This window comes from Hirundo rustica, chromosome 25 (assembly GCF_015227805.2).
Source record: "Hirundo rustica isolate bHirRus1 chromosome 25, bHirRus1.pri.v3, whole genome shotgun sequence".
In the NCBI taxonomy this organism is placed as follows: Eukaryota; Metazoa; Chordata; class Aves; order Passeriformes; family Hirundinidae; genus Hirundo; species Hirundo rustica.
In genome coordinates, this window is record NC_053474.1 from 4,171,351 (window position 1) to 4,188,850 (window position 17,500).

General features: G+C 55.0%; 2 protein-coding genes and 1 long non-coding RNA gene across 3 annotated transcripts; 1 reads left to right on the plus strand and 2 right to left on the minus strand.

Annotated features, from left to right (window-relative positions):
- Positions 1–767: 767 nt before the first annotated feature.
- LOC120763202 (uncharacterized) lies at positions 768–2,742 on the minus strand. The gene is made up of 2 exons (XR_005704040.2): positions 2,396–2,742; positions 768–1,089 (listed from the first exon to the last, which is right to left on the minus strand). It is a non-coding gene; the product is annotated as an uncharacterized LOC120763202 (long non-coding RNA).
- Positions 2,743–4,949: 2,207 nt separating this feature from the next.
- UBXN11 (UBX domain protein 11) lies at positions 4,950–14,762 on the plus strand. The gene is made up of 12 exons (XM_040085962.1): positions 4,950–5,144; positions 5,355–5,449; positions 6,178–6,232; positions 7,201–7,277; positions 7,754–7,865; positions 9,184–9,401; positions 9,708–9,785; positions 10,622–10,742; positions 11,836–11,939; positions 12,146–12,213; positions 12,936–13,082; positions 13,769–14,762. The coding sequence occupies exons 1-12, from the start codon at positions 5,039–5,041 to the stop codon at positions 13,932–13,934; spliced, it is 1,347 nt and encodes a 448-aa protein (XP_039941896.1). The 5' UTR covers positions 4,950–5,038; the 3' UTR covers positions 13,935–14,762.
- A 691-nt stretch (positions 14,763–15,453) lies between these two features.
- SH3BGRL3 (SH3 domain binding glutamate rich protein like 3) lies at positions 15,454–17,382 on the minus strand. Its single transcript, XM_040085964.1, has 3 exons — positions 17,155–17,382; positions 16,690–16,857; positions 15,454–16,363 (listed from the first exon to the last, which is right to left on the minus strand). Exons 1-3 carry the CDS (start codon positions 17,365–17,367, stop codon positions 16,298–16,300), a joined length of 447 nt encoding a protein of 148 aa, XP_039941898.1. The 5' UTR covers positions 17,368–17,382; the 3' UTR covers positions 15,454–16,297.
- Positions 17,383–17,500: the final 118 nt, after the last annotated feature.

Sequence of the window (17,500 nt, forward strand, 5' to 3'; positions counted from 1 at the left end):
GGACTGCTGTGACTTTCAACAAACGCCCATCTTTTACGTGTCTCCCATGGCCCCAGTACCCGTTCGGGCAGGAGGACAGGCACACGAGGCACTTAAAGGTTAAGATCAGCCCGGCAGGAGGGACGCTGAAGAAAGTGAAACCCGCTCAACAGTGCAGAGCCCCCAGCACGCAGCAGCTCCGCCGCGAGCCGCGTCCGCGCCTAACCGACAAGGGGCGAGCGCCTCTCACGCTTTTATACTAACACCGCCGGGCTGTGATTGGCTAAGGGCGGGAGCTGGCGGCACTGGATTGGCGGGGAGCAGCAGCTCCTGCCGCGGGATTGGCCGCGGGCTGCCCAGCCCGGCCTGAGGGGGCGCGCGGAGGTCCCGCCCGAAGCCGCGGGGGTCTGAGAGGGAAAAGTCGGGGGAGGCCCGGGGGAGCACTCGGGGAACATTCGGGGGACATTCGGGGGACACCCGGGGAGCACTCGAGGGACACCCGGGGGACTCCCGGGGAGCACTCGGGGGACATTCGGGGAACACTCGAGGGACACCCGGGGGACGCTCGGGTAACATTCGGGGGAGGGGACACCCGGGGAGCACTCGGGGGACACCCGGGGGACACTCGGGGAACACTCGAGGGACACCCGGGGGACGCTCAGGGGCCTGGCCCCACCCGGCCCCGCTATCCCCGAGGGTTGAAGCCGCCGGCAGGGGGCCGGTGCTGCGCCCCCACGCCCCCATCAGCCCCGGTAGCGAACCGGGAAAACGCAGAGACGAGCCCGAGGTCTCGGCACCGGCGCGTTTATTGCTCCGCCCCCCAAGGCCGGGGGCTCACTCCGAGGCCGGGGGGACGAGGCGAGCGGAGGGCGGCAGGAACTGGGATGGTGCCGGGCGATGCCATCGTGGAGCGGGTCTGCAGGAAGCAGGACCGCGCCGGGATCGTCCCGCTCAGCGCAGGAGCAGCAGCGCTGCCACCACCCCCAGCGCCATGGACAGGAGCGGCGGGGAGGCGCTGGGCGGCCTCAGGCCGCTGCTGGTGGGGATCGTGACGTTGCTCAGGGCAGGATGTTTCGAAGGAGACACCTCATCGCTCGCCTGGCCGAGGGACTGGAAAAGAAAAGGAGTTTCAGACATCCCTCCCAACAACAGCACGGCGGTGAAAGCCCTGAGAGCCCTCACAGGATGGGCCTGGGGGCAAAAGGAGCCGGGGCACTCCAGTGCCCACACTGCCCCACCCCAGGCAGGACAAACAGCCTCCTGAGCCCTGCTCCCTTCACACTCCAGCTCTTGGCTTTGGGCTGTCCCAGCGCAGGGAGGGAAGCGAGCTCTTCCTGGAATCACTACGCTGCTTCTAACCAAGGGGTTTTTAGAAACTAGAGGGGAAGTGGAAGCCAGGGAGTAGTATCTGCTCCTTCTGCTGCTGCGAGGAAGTGGTTGAGAAGGTGACGGTCACGGCCCTGCAGCACGGGAAACGCCCGTAACTGGAAGCGGGGGGAGGAGGGCTCCCCGATCCCGGGCTGCTGCAAACACGGAGGGTGCAGACGGTGTGTAAAATGCAGCACAGCCGGAGTCGCGATCTCAGGGCACTTTCCCTCTCTAACACTGCCCTAGCGGCTGGAAAAGTGATGCCGTTTCCTGCTGGGAACCACACCGTCTTACACCCCTCCTCAGGGTCCCTCCGGAGATGGGAAAGGACCAGGAATGGAGCCCAAAACGCTGCTCTGCCCCTTTGCCACACTCTTGTCCTTTTTGCCTGGTTTACAGAGGGGGAATCCCAAAATGTAAATGCACCCTGTGGAGCCAGCAGCAGGTCGCGGCTGTGCAGAACTTCATGAATGCAGTAAGCACAGACAGATCTGGCCCTGTTACCAACATATTGCAGGAAAAAAAAAAATAAAATCATCCCAAAAGCTGCCCCAAAGTGCATCGTGCTCCCCAAAAGTGCTGGGTGGGTTCATCCCTCACCACCCCAGAGAGCCCCGACATCCCTCAGCAGGGCTCTCGGAGCGAGCCCCCATGGAGCCCCCCAGCAGGAAGGAAAATAACATCCAGTGGGGAGAGGTGAGAGGAAGCCACAGCCGCATGTCCCCTCCTGCCAGCCACGCTCAGAGTCCCCACCGCAGGCACGGACTGGGGCCAGCAGGCAAGGGAGAGGCTGGAAGATGAGCTGGAGAGCCCAGGGTGAACATTACAGAGGTGAGTGGTACTCTCAAGTTAAAGAAACGTTTTCAAAAAGCGCCATATGAAAAGCGTTTGGACCTTCCAGACACAAAGCTCTCGGTAAGATCGCAGCAGTTAAAGTCAAAGAGAAAACCAAAACCTGAGGTTTTCAGCTGAAAGCAGAAATTCCCCCCTTCCTGAACCCTCCCCACGCTTGGGCAGAGCTGGCTGGACCCCCGGGCCCCGTCCTTACCAGGCACAGGCCGAGCAGGGCGAGCAGCAGGAGCAGGCAGGCACGCTGGAGGGGCGGCATGGCAGGGGCTCTGCGAGTGCTGTGACACTTCCTCCTCTGCTCCGAACTTTTAAGCTCAAGCCGTGTCACCCGTGCACCAATCACACGTCCCTTCCCCAAAAGCCTGCGGTACCCTGCGCAGTTTGGGGAAGTCTCATCCGCTGCCTGTGCTGTGGAGAAAAAGGTGCCAGATGTGGGGTGGGGACCTCCGGCCCCAGGAGCTGTTTCTCGACATCCCCTGGCACGAGAGCAGCTCTCACTCCCTGACACGACAGTGATAAGTAACAGAATATAGAAACGTTCGGTTGTCCTGCAGTCGCTGAAGAGCTTCAAGACTAAGTGGCAAAATAAGATAAAGGGATGTAAAAGGGTGAACACATGATGATAAACATGGCTGGAACCAGTGGAGAAACAGATAAAAAGGACTACAGTTTGGTGGGGTGTTTGTTTTTTTTTTTTTGGTTGGTTTTTTTGTTTGTTTGTTTGTTTGTTTTTTGTATGTACAAAGAAGCAATGGCACATGCCCAAAGTAAAAATTCAAGGAAAGGCTGAAACCCCTCAGGCTCTGCTTTTCCCTGGGGTCTCTCTGTCCTCACAGCCACCAAGGACCAAGAATGACTGAAACCCTCCCTGGATCACTGGGAGGGTTTGCAAATTGCAGCCAAGGTTGGAAGGAACAAACCTCCTTCCCTCCAGGTGGAGCTGGAGCCAAGATGTCCCTTGGGATTTCAGTTACAGATCCTAAATAAAAGATCATGGAAATACTTCTTTTAACCCCCCAAATCCATCTCCTCACAACAGATCTCTGAGCTCCCTCACCCTGCTGCAGCAGAAAACAAAAGGCATCTGGTTATTTTAAGATGGTTTGAAATGAATAAAGTCACTGGAACGTGCTGAGAACACACACCTGCTGTCTGGGTTTGTGCTGGTGAAGCACATCATGGTGAACTCCCTGTCACTTCCACCCAGAGCTGAGGGTTCTTCTGCAGAAAAGCTTCACCAAATTTAACTCGTTTTTGCTCTTTGGGCAAGTTGAAACTAAAGTCTCTTGAGCACAGCCAAAATCCTTGGAAATGTCCAAGGCCAAGTTGGACCGGGTTTGGAGCAACCTGGGCTAGTGAAAAGTGTCCCTGACCATGGCAGGGGGTGGGAATGAGATGAGCTTTGAGGTCCCTTGAGCCCAAACCAGTCTGTGGTTCTGTGAACGCCCCATCAAAGGAGGTAAAATTAGGGGGATAATTGTCCTGTCCATCTCCAGCTGGCGAGGCTGAGTTCCCTGGAGAGCAGCACAGAGGCAGCGGGTGGGATGGGGGACACCCCGGAAATGCTCCTGGAATGGTGACAAGCGGTGAGTGGAGTTCAAGGCATCAGCGAGGCCAAGAGCGGTGCCCAGGTGAAAAATCAAGAGACCAAGGAAGCAGGTGAGGAATCGGGAGGAGCTGCACGGCGTGAGGCGTCTCAGGCCAGGCTGATGTGTATGTGCGGAGGGGCGCTGAGGAGAAAAATGGCACCCACGGCCGGTCCTGTCCCGGGGACCACATTCCGGGAACACGAGCGCCGTGCATGATGGGAATTGTAGTTTCCGGGACTGCCCTGCCCGCCACGTGACAGGCCGGACCAATCGCAGCGGGCCCCGCGTCGCCGTGGCAACCGCCCTAAACAAGATGGCGGCGGGGGGGTGAGTGAGGGCTTGGGGAGGGCGGGGACCCCCCCCCCCGGGCTCGGAACCCCCCAATTCGGGTATCCCCCCACCAGGGTCTCCCCACCACACCCCGGTTAAGCTCAGAGCTGCCGCCCCTGTCAAGCCCCCCCCTCAGGGCTCTTCTCCCCCGTCACCCCCTGGTTATCCCCATTATCTTGAGCCCCTTTTTGCCTCCCCCCCATCCCTCAAACCCCCCATTCTGCGCGGAACACGAGGTTGTATGGATTGGGAGGATGGGTTGATCACAACAATGTACATTTTGGGATTTTTTTTTTGACAACTTTTAAAATTATATTTAGAAAATTAATCCACCAAGCAAACACCCCAAAAGTTAATGAAGCTGTGCTTTATTCCATATGTTATCCCTTCTTCTTCTTAGCTGTCTAAGGTCATTATCTTCACGGGTAAGGCTGCTCTTACCCTTTACACAACAGATGTAAGTAACTCTCTCTCCCCTATAAGCGTGCAAAACCAGACAAGTAACAATACATCCTCAACCAGCCCTAGAACACCATCTATATTTACAGTTCTGTTTAACGTCACATCCTCCTTGTTCGATTTCAGAGCAAAACCTCCCATTTTGCTCCCAGTGAAGTTTGCTGCTTCTGTTAATCAGAGAGTGCTGTGCTTTTTTTTTTTTCACTAAAATAGCTCAGTTTTACCACTTTCTGCCCCTCTGTGCAAGTGTTGTGGTCTCTTTCTGCAAGCTTCACTTGGTGCTCGCTCTTCCAGCTGCTGGGATTTTACCTTCCCATGGTCCTGGCCCCTGTGGAGCGCCCATGCACGCCCAGAATTTTGGGAATACTTGTGGCATTGATGGATCACCTGCTCTCCCCTGCCTTCTCTTTCCCTTGGTACAACTGTTCTATTTCCTTCCCTGCTTTTGGAGAAGCTGTGTCCAAATGCTGACCTCTTCTCTTCCTTTTTCAGGAGATGCCAGGCTGTCTCCTAGGACAAGGCACCCTCTGCTCCTGCTGCAGGGGACAACACTGAGCAAGAACATGGAGGGTAAAGCCCCTTTGTGATCTGGGCACTCTGGGCCATCAATTATTTGGTGACACCCCAGGCCTGACCCGTTCCTGTGGCCCCTCTCTCTCACTCACAATGAGTTGGTGACACCAACTACCCAAAAAGTCCTCGCTGCTGTGGCAGACCAGGAATTCTGGAGTGGGGTCTCCTGTGCACCCCAATCCTGCTCACAGATATTTGTGCTTTCAGCTCACGCCGACGTGGAGCTCGCAGCCTCTCTGGCAGAAAAAATCTCTCTGTTGGAACAAAAAATAGAGAAACAAGCACGAGAAATCCAGCTGAAGGTAAAAGTCAGCCTCTTGCTGAGGTTGCTCTGCCCACTGCCACAGGAGTTCCACCTCTCAGACTTCGTGTGGGCTCAGAATTTCATCTGTGGCCTGCTGTTAATTACCCAAACGAGCCCTTTACAAAGCAACAGAGCAGTGGGATCAGGCCTTGGGGTGGCAGAGGGGATAGTCCCCGCTGGGACTTCTTGCAGCAGTGACTCTCAGCACCCTGGCACTAAGATCAGCAGCAATTTGGCTTCAGATTTTTTTTTTTTTTCCCTCCTGTGGTGGTGTATTCCAGCTTTTGTTTTCTGAAACAGCAGCTGCTCACACAGCAGTCATCCTGGAGCAGCCCTCTCTGCATCACTGATAGAATAAATACCCTTTAAAAGCTTAGAATAAATACCTTTTTCTGTGGTTTGTTTTTTTTATTTTTTTGCAGAAGTGGCTGCAGAGATGCTGGGTTAGATTGTAGATCAGCCCCTCCCCAAAGGTCTGAGCAGGAGCATCTCTGCAGGTGGAGGACTGGGAGATGAGTCACTTGTTCCTGGAGTTCTCTATTTATCCCATCCCTCATTTGAGTCTAATTAAGGTGTTTGTGAGGTGACTCAGCCCTTCTGACCCTTTGGCCCGTCCCTGGGTGGGGTGAGAGGACCTGCACCAGCCTTGACTAATAGTGCAAACTGCGCCTGGAGGTGCTGAGGCCCAGGAACTGACCCAGGTGATTATTTGTTTTGTCCCTGAAGGATGGGAGGATTGCTGAACTCGAGGAGAAGATAAAGACTCTTCAAGAAAGAGAAGGTAAAAATTATTCTACCTCTGGCACATGTGGGAGAGCTACAGAGCTCTGGGTAGGGAAACAGAGCAGCCTTGGGGACCTCTCTGAGCTGTCCTTGGCTCCAAAACCCAGGAGCCTCCTTGGTGAGAGGTCGCAGCTACACAGAGGGAGCACTTCCCAAAGCAGATCTGCACTTCAACTTGTATCTGTTACTCTGGTGTGGTGCAAAACATCATTTCCTGACCTATTTTTCTATGAGTTTCTAAGTTTCCATGAACATGAAGCCAACCACAGACACTCAAGGATGGTAAGAAAACTGAAGAGCAGTAAATACTTCAGAATTTAAACAGGCAGGAAAGCAGCTCCTCACAGCTGAGAGAAACCAAAAACCCACTTGGGAGTCTCCCACAGGATTCCAGGTCCAGCCTAACTCTAAATTGAACCCAGCTTTCAGTGAGTCACTGGAGATCTTTTCCCCTGTTCAGTTCCCTGAATCCAGCAGCTTTCCAGCCCCAGCTGGAGCCCACACACATTTCCTGCTAACTGCCTTGCCTGCGCAGAGCCGTGGTGAGTTCTCCATTTCCTGAGCTCAAGACACAAATGCGTCTGTCAAACCACAAACATGTGGTCTGTACCTCCCCGTGCACCCTGCTGCCATCCGGCCAAAATTTCAGGGCCCTGCTTCAGTGGACACCTGCTCATTTTGGGCTCCTTAAGGCTGAGGAGCCAAGCAATTCCCACTGTATGGCTGCCAACAGCACCAATCACATCAGCTCCCACAGCATAAAACTTCCTTGGGGTTGTTCACAACTATCTTTTGGTCTGTCAGCATTGTTGCCAAACCACTGTAGGGTGGTTTGTCACATCCAGCCCCTGTGTCTCACGGGTGCGAGCACAGGCAGGGGCTGCTGGGGCTCTGCCCTGTGTGACACAGGTGATCCACAGCTCTTCTTTGAAGGTTTACAGAGAAACATCAGGTTTTCTCTTACAGATTCTTCTGACTCATCCACCACAGAAGATCTGGAAATGAGGTGCCTTCAGCTGCAGAGCCAGGTCTGGGAGATGGAGGTGAGGCTGCTCTGCTTGCCCTGAGCCAGCTGCTCCTTTGGTTTGAGGTCACTGCAGCCCCAGTTTGGCATTTTTCAAGCTGCCCCTTTGATCACCACAACCCTTCACCTCTGAAAAGAAGGAGCGGGTTGGATGTGAGCAGCAGGGCAGGAGAAGGTTTTACACACACAAATATCTGTGCCTCCTGCAAGCTTCATTCTGATTTCCAGGGCTGTAGAAATGCTTAGCTCCTGCAGTCTTGGGCGGTTCCTTTGCCACGACAAATCTTTCCTCCTCCCTTTCCCTGCTGCTGATAGAGCTGCTATCACTGCCCTGCCAAAGAGTGTGTCTGTCTGTCCTCCAGGACCAAGGAGCCCCAAGACAAACCTCTTCCATCTCCCTCTGCCTCTCACAGCCACAACTGACCACTCTTAGGCTCCCATTTCCAGTTTTCTGAAGCTCTGGTCACGAAAGCTGACCTGAGTTTCCTCTTCCAGCGGTTCCTGAATGACTACGGTCTGATTTGGGTTGGAGAGACACGGGACCAGCTGGGAGATCCAGAATCATTCCAGGATGAAGAGGAGCTGCCAGCAAGGAACCTCTGCAAGGGTAAAGCACCAGCACTCTGGGCTGAAGCTGCTACTCCAGCTCCCACTGCATGCTCAGAAAAGGGAAAGTAGAAAAGTACCAAAACCTCAGGATTTGGGCCTTCAGAATATGGGATCCTGTGCCAAGATCTTCACATCAATCCCTCTCAGGGACACAGACATGGAGCAATCTAACAGGAGCTCAGCAGAAGGTTTAATTTTATAGACCTGTATTTTGTATGCCCTTCTTGGGGAAGAGGAGAGAACCTGATGGCTCAGCCTTTCAGGAGGACACCTCACAGCAGCTGTTTCCTGCAGAATCCACAAACTCTGCACATTTGAGGCTTGACTGCTCTAATGACATTGACACAGAGTGGGTGGAGAAGGGAATCAGGTGCTTTGTGTACATAGGAGCTGTAGTAACCTACCCACGGAGCCTGGCTCCATCAGGGAGTATTGTTTGCCTTTCCTCCCAGCCACCACGTGAGGGTTTAATTGAGACCTGACTCTGCTGTTGAAGGTCCAAGCAGCTTTGGCAGTGGCTCCTCAGGAAGTGGTAACAGAGAAAAAAGAGAAATTTATTTGGACTGTAGAGCCAATGCTGCTTCCTAACCACCATGCAAATATTAGACTAGACCTTCCCTTAGGTGCAGAAGGGGAGAGACAGAGGGAGATCAGCAGAAACAGTTTTGGTTTCAGCTCACTGCCCCTTTTCAAGGGTATTTCCGCATCATCCTTTAACAACTCATAAAAAAAGCAGAACAACCAAGGACTTTAACTCAACTTAGATCTTCTCTTTCATTTCTTCTCCTGACTTCATTCCTCTGTCCCGTCACAACCCTTTTACTGCTTCACCCTCCCACCTTCAAGCACCCAGACAAACATCCGGGCAGAGCCCCTGCCCTGCTGCAGGCAGCTGCCTCTGTTTACACTGGCACCTCCTCAGCACCTGTGCCCTGATCCATTGATCCAATCTGCTTAATCCAACTCGTGCAATTCCTCATCCTGCACCGCACAGGCACAGCACAACACTCCTGAGAGGATCAACAAGCCCAGGGGCCGAGCGTGGGCTCCAGGAGCTGCCCCTGGCGCTCTCTGGAGCTCTGAGTTTGCAGCCCCAGTGCGGCATCTTCTGCCCTGCACTTGCGGTTTAGCACACGCCCGCCTGGACCTGGCGGTGCTGCTCCGCAGCAGAAAGGTTCCACCGCATCCTGCAAACACGTGAAGGGCACAGCACAGGCAGCCCAGAAATGCCAGGGCTCAAACACACCTCAAATTCATACAGATAAATCTGCCCGGCCACCAGCCCTTCCCCTGTAACTCTGATCCCTCTGCCACAGGTGAAGCCGTTGTTTGCAAACACCAGATTGATTTTGATTTAATCTTGGAGAACATTAAGGATTTGAACTCGCTGGTCGGAGAGGGCATTTCTCAGATCGAGCACACGCCACGGGGCGCTCGGCTGAGGCGGCCAGAGCCCCTCCCTCTCACCCTGTACCAAAATGGGATCGTCATGGGACACGGAGCCTTCCGACCCTACCAGCACCCAACCACGCAGGTACGGAAAGGGCTGGAGGGGAATCACTCATCCTGCCAGCACTCACTAAGCCCCAGGAAAGGGGATAGGGCTCCTGAGCTCATCTCTGTCCTACAAAGCAGCTCAGCTGCACGCTTGCATCCCCACAGTGCCTTTAAAGCCTTGTATGTCTTGTGCAGTGATTTTTAGAGATGGAGATCCTGTGTCTTTGATACAGAACTTTCTGCATGGCCGCAACATCACAGACAGGAGCAGCCCAGCAGAAAGATCAGTCCTGAACTCAACAGAAAGTCTGAGGTGTGACCACGAGCTCTCCTGTTGTTTCAGCAATGCCTGCAGGACATCATGGATGGTTATTTCCCCTCAGAGCTGCAGCCACGCTACCCTGACGGTGTCCCCTTGCAGGCAAGTGCCACACCCAGCTTTTGGGCAGAAATCGCTCTCTTGCTTCCCAGGACAGCTCAGGTTTTCTTTCATCAGTGTGCTGGATGGTTCCCCATGGCAAGAGGAGGCTGAGGTTTGTGGTGCTGTGCAGGTGTGGCTGGGGAAAAGGGAGGCACGGAGGGCACCTGCAGCAGCCGTTACAGGAAGCGTTTCAGCATCAAGGGTCAAGGGTTTCTGTGCCTCAGTGAACCTGCTTTGGAACAAGGCTTCTGAGAGCACTGCAGGCTCTGTAAGAGAAGCAGCACATGCAGGAAGTTAAGAGCTGTGTCACGGAAAGGAGGGGAAAGAAGTTCTCCTACAGTTCCCCCGGAAAAGCTTTTAACGTGAGAATGAACAAGTACCTTTTAAAGAGGATGTCATGAGAATTTATTTTGCCACAGAGTTTAAATGGATTTGGCCACCTGAGGTTCTCTTGGGTCCCAGTTTTTGATTTCTCAGAAATAGCAAAGAGCCAAAGCCATATTTTCAGGCAGAGAGCCTCAGAGGACTCAAATCTAGGTCTTGGAATGCACCTGAAATGTCAGCGGGCACAACCAGAGGCTGGACTTTCCCTCTGCCACAGAGAAACCAGGGCACAACTGCATGAACAGGACGAGGTCAGGCCAGCTGGAGCGAGCTGGGAGCTGTGGAGGTTAAAAAATCACATGGAAGGGGAATTGTGCAAAGCTCTGGGGACAGAGGTTCCCTAGAACCTGTGCATCATTGGTTTCGTTTGGGGTTTATAACTGCTGCTTGTCATTACTGTGGTTTATTGATGCAGCAAGAGGAGCTTGTGCAACAGCCAGATTTGCTTACAGGTCACTGACAGGAGGGACGTGGTGTTTCAGAAGCCAGACCTTCCAGGGAGTTTTCCTGGCCTTGGCCAGGTGGTGGGTACTTCAGAATCCAACAAAGTGCAGGAAACTTCCATGATCCCAGGTAAAATCTTAAGCCTACCTCAAAAATGCAGCTGATTCTTGAGGAGGAGGATTCTTAAACCTCACCAGGGCAGTGCAGGTGGTAGGAGGGGACTGTGAGGGTCTCAGTAAGGAAGGCAACACTTCTGAGTCAGGGGCTGGTGTTGCCTCAGGAGCTGGGAGCCAGCAGCACACACAGGATCCTCTCAGCATTAATCCTGCTTAAGAATGAGACATGACAAGTAATAAAAGAATAGAAATTTGGCGCGTTTCCAAAGACATATCTGCCCTGTGCCTTTCTTGAAAGGCCAAGCTCCTTCCACCTTCACCACATCAAAGGATGCTGAGGTAACCCTGCAGGCCTGGGGGGAGAGTTGCTTGCAAACACTGCTTCTTTCTCCTGCAAGGTCATTCCAAAAGATGTAGATATTGTCAAGCCAAATTAACTGTAACTGTACTGAATATGGGACAGTTTCTCTTTAGGCTTTCACAACAGAAAATGGGACATCAAAGGCCACAGATTCCTCATTTTGCTTCTAGACACTTGCAGTCTGTGTAAGCAATATCTGACAGGGCTGGGAAGTCAAACAGTCAAGAGAGAGAGAAATCAGTGGGTCTGTGGGTGCATCACTAAATCCACCACGTATATCACTCATGAGAAACAGCTGCCTGGTTACATACAACTGTGCTCAGTCACCTCAAGGCTAAAGCTAAACATCCCCTTTAGCCAAGAGTAAAAAAATAAATTGTCCAAGCAAAAAGGAATGGACACCTACAAATACACCCTCACAAAGTGAAAAACATCCAAGTCTGTACAAATGGTGACAGTCCCAGTTTTTCACAGCAGCGCTACCTGCCTGCTGTGCATCCCAGCTGGGCACTGAACAGGCTGCACTGTTCTTACTGTTGATGTTGACAATCAAACATAAATGTGAGGCAGAAAGTGGGACAACTTGAAAGGAGGAACCCGAGAGCTGCTCTCAGCCTCGCTGGGGTGCCAAGAGCTCTCCCTGTCGGCTGCTGTGCTCTCTCCTTTCACCAAATCAGCCTCTTCTGGGGCTAAAATGTTTGTCACAGAGGTCACACATGGACACATCTCCCCTCTGCTCTGGTAGGTCCCAAAGCCTCCTTGGAGCAGGCTCCCAACAAGATTTCCAAGCCCCTGAAGCACAGATGGAGAGCGGGCAGTGCCCGAGGCGTGGCCAGAGCAGCGCCACAGGTACGAGTGGACTCCCCAGACACCTCCAGGAGGGGACCAGGGGCGATTCTCTGGCCTCAGCTCCCTGCACAGCATCAGCACCCCCTCCTTGGGCCTCTCTCAGCTCCGTGTAACCTCCCAGAGAGGCTGCACCCGAGCACACGTGGCACTTGGCACTGGGTGCTCTCCCTGCAGCCCGGGCAGGGTGACACCTGCTTTGGTTGCAGGGCTCTGATGGGCAGCAGAGCAGCAAAGAAATCCTGGTGGAAACACCTGGGCTGGCTGCCCTGGAGAGGTACAGGTACAGCCCCCCACCCCTGCCCTGTCAGGATCTCCTCTTCCTCCTATTTCATCACTGCAGGTTTAGTTCAGGGAGTTCAGCTGAGGAAGTAAATGGACTCTCCCCTTTTAGACCTTAGAAACAGACAAAAGGCCAAGTTTGGTCCTTTGGGAAAACCACTGAATTTTTTATGGCAACCATGCCATATTTTACATCTCTAACAAAAAGCTTCTGTTGTTCAAAATGTCACTTATTTATGTGAAAGTTTTCCCGACAGCAAGCCGAGGCCTAAGAGTCTGAAGCCGTTGAAGGAGCTCTTTGCAGTCACATTAAATGGGAGAACCCCTCCAAGAAAGTGATGCCCAGGTGGGAGGTCTCACAAACAAAACTTTTCCACTCAGTCTTCTGGCAAGCCAAGACCCAAATAGCTAATGAAAAAAACCCCAAGCAGATTATTTTTAATCAAAGAAGTAGGGCAAAGTACTTTACCAGCCAGCCCTGGTTTAAAAGGAGAAAGCTAAAAAAGGTCCATAACCCTCTTCAAGGCACCTTCAGGCTGGGAAAGCACAGCAGCAGATTGGGCAGTGGGTTGGTCTGGTTGCCCACGGTCAGATGGGGCCTCGTTCACCTCAAGGACATTCCCAAATATGAAACTTGTCTCCCCCGGTCCGGTCACGGAGGCTCTCTGCCTGCTGAGTGGAGCTCACTCCTGGGCTGACAGGGTTTCTGATCCCCAGGGTGAAGCCAGCTGAGGAGGCTGAAACTCCTGCTGCTGCTTTCTGCACTCTGCGCATCAGATCCGAGAGCGGGGAGCAGACGTACGAGGTGAGGATGCTGCTCACAGACACCATCGGGGACCTGCGCCAGCACCTCGCCCACATCAGGTAGTCCAGGACTTCTTCCCCTCCTTGCCTCTGTAGGACCCCAGAAAAAGGTTCTTGAGGTCCTGGAGCTTCAAACATGAGCCTGAGCTGGGTCACAGCCCCAGCCCTGTGCCCACCTGACACTCTCCAGGCAGCAGTGCCAGGGTCCTGAGAAGCTCAGAGCATTTTGTACCCACCTTTGCCACACATCAAGAGATAAACTTCTCCTGTCCTCCCAAAACTGCCATCAGACCCAGGCCATTGCTGCCTTTGTCTCCTTCCAGCACTCACCCAACTTGGGCCACCCTTCCCAGGGTGCTGGAAGCTGAACTGCAGCCTTTGCTTGGCTCAGCCAGCTCCATGTCCCAGCACCTTTAATGCTGCACAAGGGTTCCCTCAGCCTGTTGAGGACAGTTCCAGATGGCTGAGGGCCCCCTTTGCTCTCCCCTCTTCCCACTCCTGCTGCAGGCCATGGCCCTGGCTTCGGTGTGAGCCCAGGATGAGCTCAGTGCTGCTGGCATGCACGAGCCTCCTTCCTCCTCACTGCAGCTGTGCAGCTGGACAGGCTGCTCCGTGCCTGGCTGGCTGCAATTTGGGCTGGAAGCCCTTTTTTTCTGTTCTTGCATAACCACAGCTGGATCAGTCAAAGCATCTCAGCAAAACCTTGGGAGATCCTGTGAGCAGGAGATTGTGCTGTTCTTTCCTAGGGGTGGAAACTTGGACTCGTATGAGATCATCAGCACCTTTCCCCAGAGGGTGTACACGGACAACTCCAGGAGCCTGCAGGAATGTGGGCTGGGCCCCAGTGCCTCCCTGCTGCTTCGGAGGAGAGACCCCTCCCAGCAGGAGGGGAGGGGGCTGCAAACAGCCTGAGCTGCTCAGCCCCAGCTCTGCACAGGGAGGGAGCTGCCTCTCACCTTACCCAACCTGCCCTGGCTGGGAAAAAGGAGAAGTTTTCTTTCCAGATTTAGTTTCAGTGTGCCATTACCTGGGATGGAGAAGAGCTGGGAGCAGCCATTTGGCCGCTCCCTTTGGCAGAGGGGGCCAGGCCAGTCCTGATGCCTCCCAGGGGCTGCTGTTCCCCAGGACAGGTGGGTCCCGACACAGGGACACTTCCACCAGCTCACCTGGGCTCCAGCCTGGCTCCTCATCTCTGTGCAGGGCAACACAGGCTGACCCCTGCCCAGGGGAGCCTGCCAGCTTCACCCAGCACTGGGCAGTTGCTTAGCTGGGCTCAGGCACTCTGGAGTAGCAGGATGGACGCACAGCCAGGGGCAGTTTGCTTTCTACACACACTGCTCCCTACACATTTCACCTGCACTGACACCAGCGGACAAACAGGCTCAGTTCCACGGTCTCTGTTGGAGCTAAACCTGAAGGCCTTGAGCCATTGCAGTGCTGGGGCTGAGCCAGGCTCAACTCAGCCGGGAGATCCTGCTGCTGGGTTTCCTGTACGTGCACAGCTCCTTCCCTTGGACAGCCCCCAGCTGCAGCGGGGCCCAGGCTCAGCCTGCCTGGAGGAACCCGCCCTCCTCCTCCCGCTGCCGGCGCTGGATGCTGCAACAGGACACCGTGTCATTGGAGACGAGCACAATCCCTCCGCGGCGTCTCTGCCGAACCCTGAATAAAGCATCTTCCTCCCTCTCCCGTGGGCTGGGGCTGCACTTTTCCCTTTCCATTTTCCCCAGCACATTCTTCCCATTCCAGCTGTGACAAGCTCTCACTTGACTCCCAGCTGACAACACTCCCACTCATGCGAGGCAGGGCCTTCTGGCAGGCTCCCTCTTCGCAGAGACCCAGCCCTCATTAAAGGCTCCCAATAAAACCCTTTATCTCAGCTGCGATTCCACTTCCTTTAGATTTCAAAGGCACGGTTGCTGTGGAAGCTCAGGGTGCCCAGAGCTCTCTGCCCAGACCCCTCTGAGCAGAGCTGCACAACTCAAACACAGGAAGCAAACCAGCTGCTTCCACAGCTCCCCACGAGCAGTGACTCAACCCACACAGCTCTCCCTCAGCTTCCTCCTTTTTCCACCTGTAGCAGGTTGAGGAGCAGCTGTTTCCGCTGCCCCTCTGTATCCTGGTCTAGGCAATCTTTGTGCCAAGGGTTTGTTTCTCATTCCCACGTCGGGCTGAGGCTGTCCCTGTCACCACGCAGAGGAGAGGAACGCTCTGGTACCTGTCACTGCTGCGCCGTAGGACATTCAGACACGTCCTGTGAGCCTTTGATTAGCAGCAGCAATCTAAGGTGTTAAGATCTTTGTGTCAGGCTGCAACAGCACGTACAACCCACTCAGCTTCTCAGCTGGAAATGACTCACAGTCCTTAGGTAGGGTGATGTTTAACCTGTAGCCAAAACAAAACCGAATTTAAAAGAAATGCCAGAGTAGCGCCGTGAAAGGTACAGTAACATTTAATAGCATCTCGGAAGACAACACTGGTTATAAACTTGCTTTTTGGCAGGAAAAGAAAATGCACTTGGTCCAGGATTGCAAAAAAGCCAACTCAAAGAGGAAAGATTGGACAGCTGGAGCATCAGCTGTTCTGGGGCAGCCCAGAGCCATTAAGGCTCACAAGGGAGCCTGGTCAGGGCGGAGGGCGGCCAGAGCAGCACAGATCCCACTTCCAGCCCCACCCATTCCCCCAGGCAGCCTTCACCCCCAGCTCCACTGTGGTGGGCACTCAGACCCCCAATTCTGTGCAGTATTTTGCATTAAATTAAGACAAACAAAACCAAACCCAACCCTTTACTTAGTTGCCATAATCTCTGCAGTTGAGATGAAGAGGAGGGGAAAAGAGGAGGAAAAAAAAAAAGGAAGTGAGGCAGCAGAATTTACAATTTTAACAGCAACTGGGAGAAGTGGGAAGTACCATGCAGCCCTAAGCCCTTCCCTCCTGAGGCAGAGGAGGGGGCTGAGGGCCAGGGACACCTCACACGGCCCCGGAGGCTTTGCTGTTTACAGAGGCACTGGAAGCTGCTGTGAGCCAGGCCCAGCTCTGCTCACAGGCCAAGCGCAGCGAGCGTCACACTTTCTTTGGATCCCTCTGAGATGATATTGGGGTTAGGCAGGAGGGAGTCGGAGGCAGCTGCAATGAGGAGTTTTGGTCATGGGTTTTTCCCTGTGCTGGGATACAAGTCACGGTGCCAGGACAGCACTGACAACCTGGAGGTGAAGGTGGTCGGAGATGAGGGCGCTCAGGAATGCAGGTAGAGTCCAGGATGGGAGGGGAAGCAGGGCTCAGGCCAACTTCAGGAACTCCTGCAGAGTGTTTTGCTCCACCGCTTCCACGAAGAGCTCGTAATCCTGCAGGGAAACGCCACACAGTCGCTCACGAGGCAGGAGGGTCCCTGAGCCCATGGCACAAACTGCTTCACAGCCCTGGCACCAGCTGGTTGTGCCAAGGATGACAGGACAGAGGGCAGAGCCCCACTGCCACCCAAAGCTCCCTACCCGGGTCCCCTTCTTCCCAAGGCAAACAGCCGTGAATCCCGGCAGCAGCCGGTCCCCGCACCTCACAAGAGATAACTTACAAGGCATCTTGAACATCTGTAGCAAAGCCAAGGACAGGACATCACCCACCACCCAACCCCACGGTGCCAACCCCGGGGCAGAACCCTCAGTACCCTCACCCCGCAGTACTGGTCCCCGTTGACGATCTGGGGTGGGATGGCTTTGGGGTTGCCTGCCTTCGCCCTCATCTCCTCCCGGAGAGCGTTGTCCTGGGAGATATCCACCAGCTCGTACTTGATGTTCTTCCCATCAAGGATTCGGGTTACTTCGCTCTGTTGGGATTTGATCTGGAACCCGGGTGGGAAAGGCGCGTTACGGGGAGATGGAGGAGCCCGAAGGGTGGGCACGCACCCAGCGTGCCAGCCGGGCTCAGCACAGCGCGCACGGTGCGGAGCCCGCCTGCGTGGGGGGCACACCCAGCACGGAGGGGTGGGTTTGGGGAGAGATGGGGACGCTACGGCGCGAGCAGGGGAGGGGACACCGAGGATGGGGCGGGGGGGGGGCTTCGCTGCTCGGCGGAAGAGAGACGCCCACCCCCGGGAAGAGGGGCCCCGGAGCACCCAGCCCTGCCCGCCGGCGCTCACCTCCCGGGAGCCGGTCACCGAGGTGCTGTAGACCTTGAGGGTGCTCATGGTGCGATCGCGGCCGCTCCCAGCGCTCTGCCCGGCGGAGGGAGGGAGGGAGGCTCGGTGAGGATCGGCGGGAGGGAGGGACGGAGGGATGGAAGGAGGAGCGGCGGCCCCGCCACCGCCCGGCATGTGACTGCGGGGGCCAATGGCGCCGGCGGGCCCGGGCATGCGGCTTCGGCGGGGCCGGCCCCGGGCCACCGCCCCACGGCACCGGTACTGCTCCTACCGGGCACTGGTACCGCTCCCACCGGGCACCGGCACCCGCCCGACGGGCACGGGCAGCCAGCGGTGCCGGTACCGC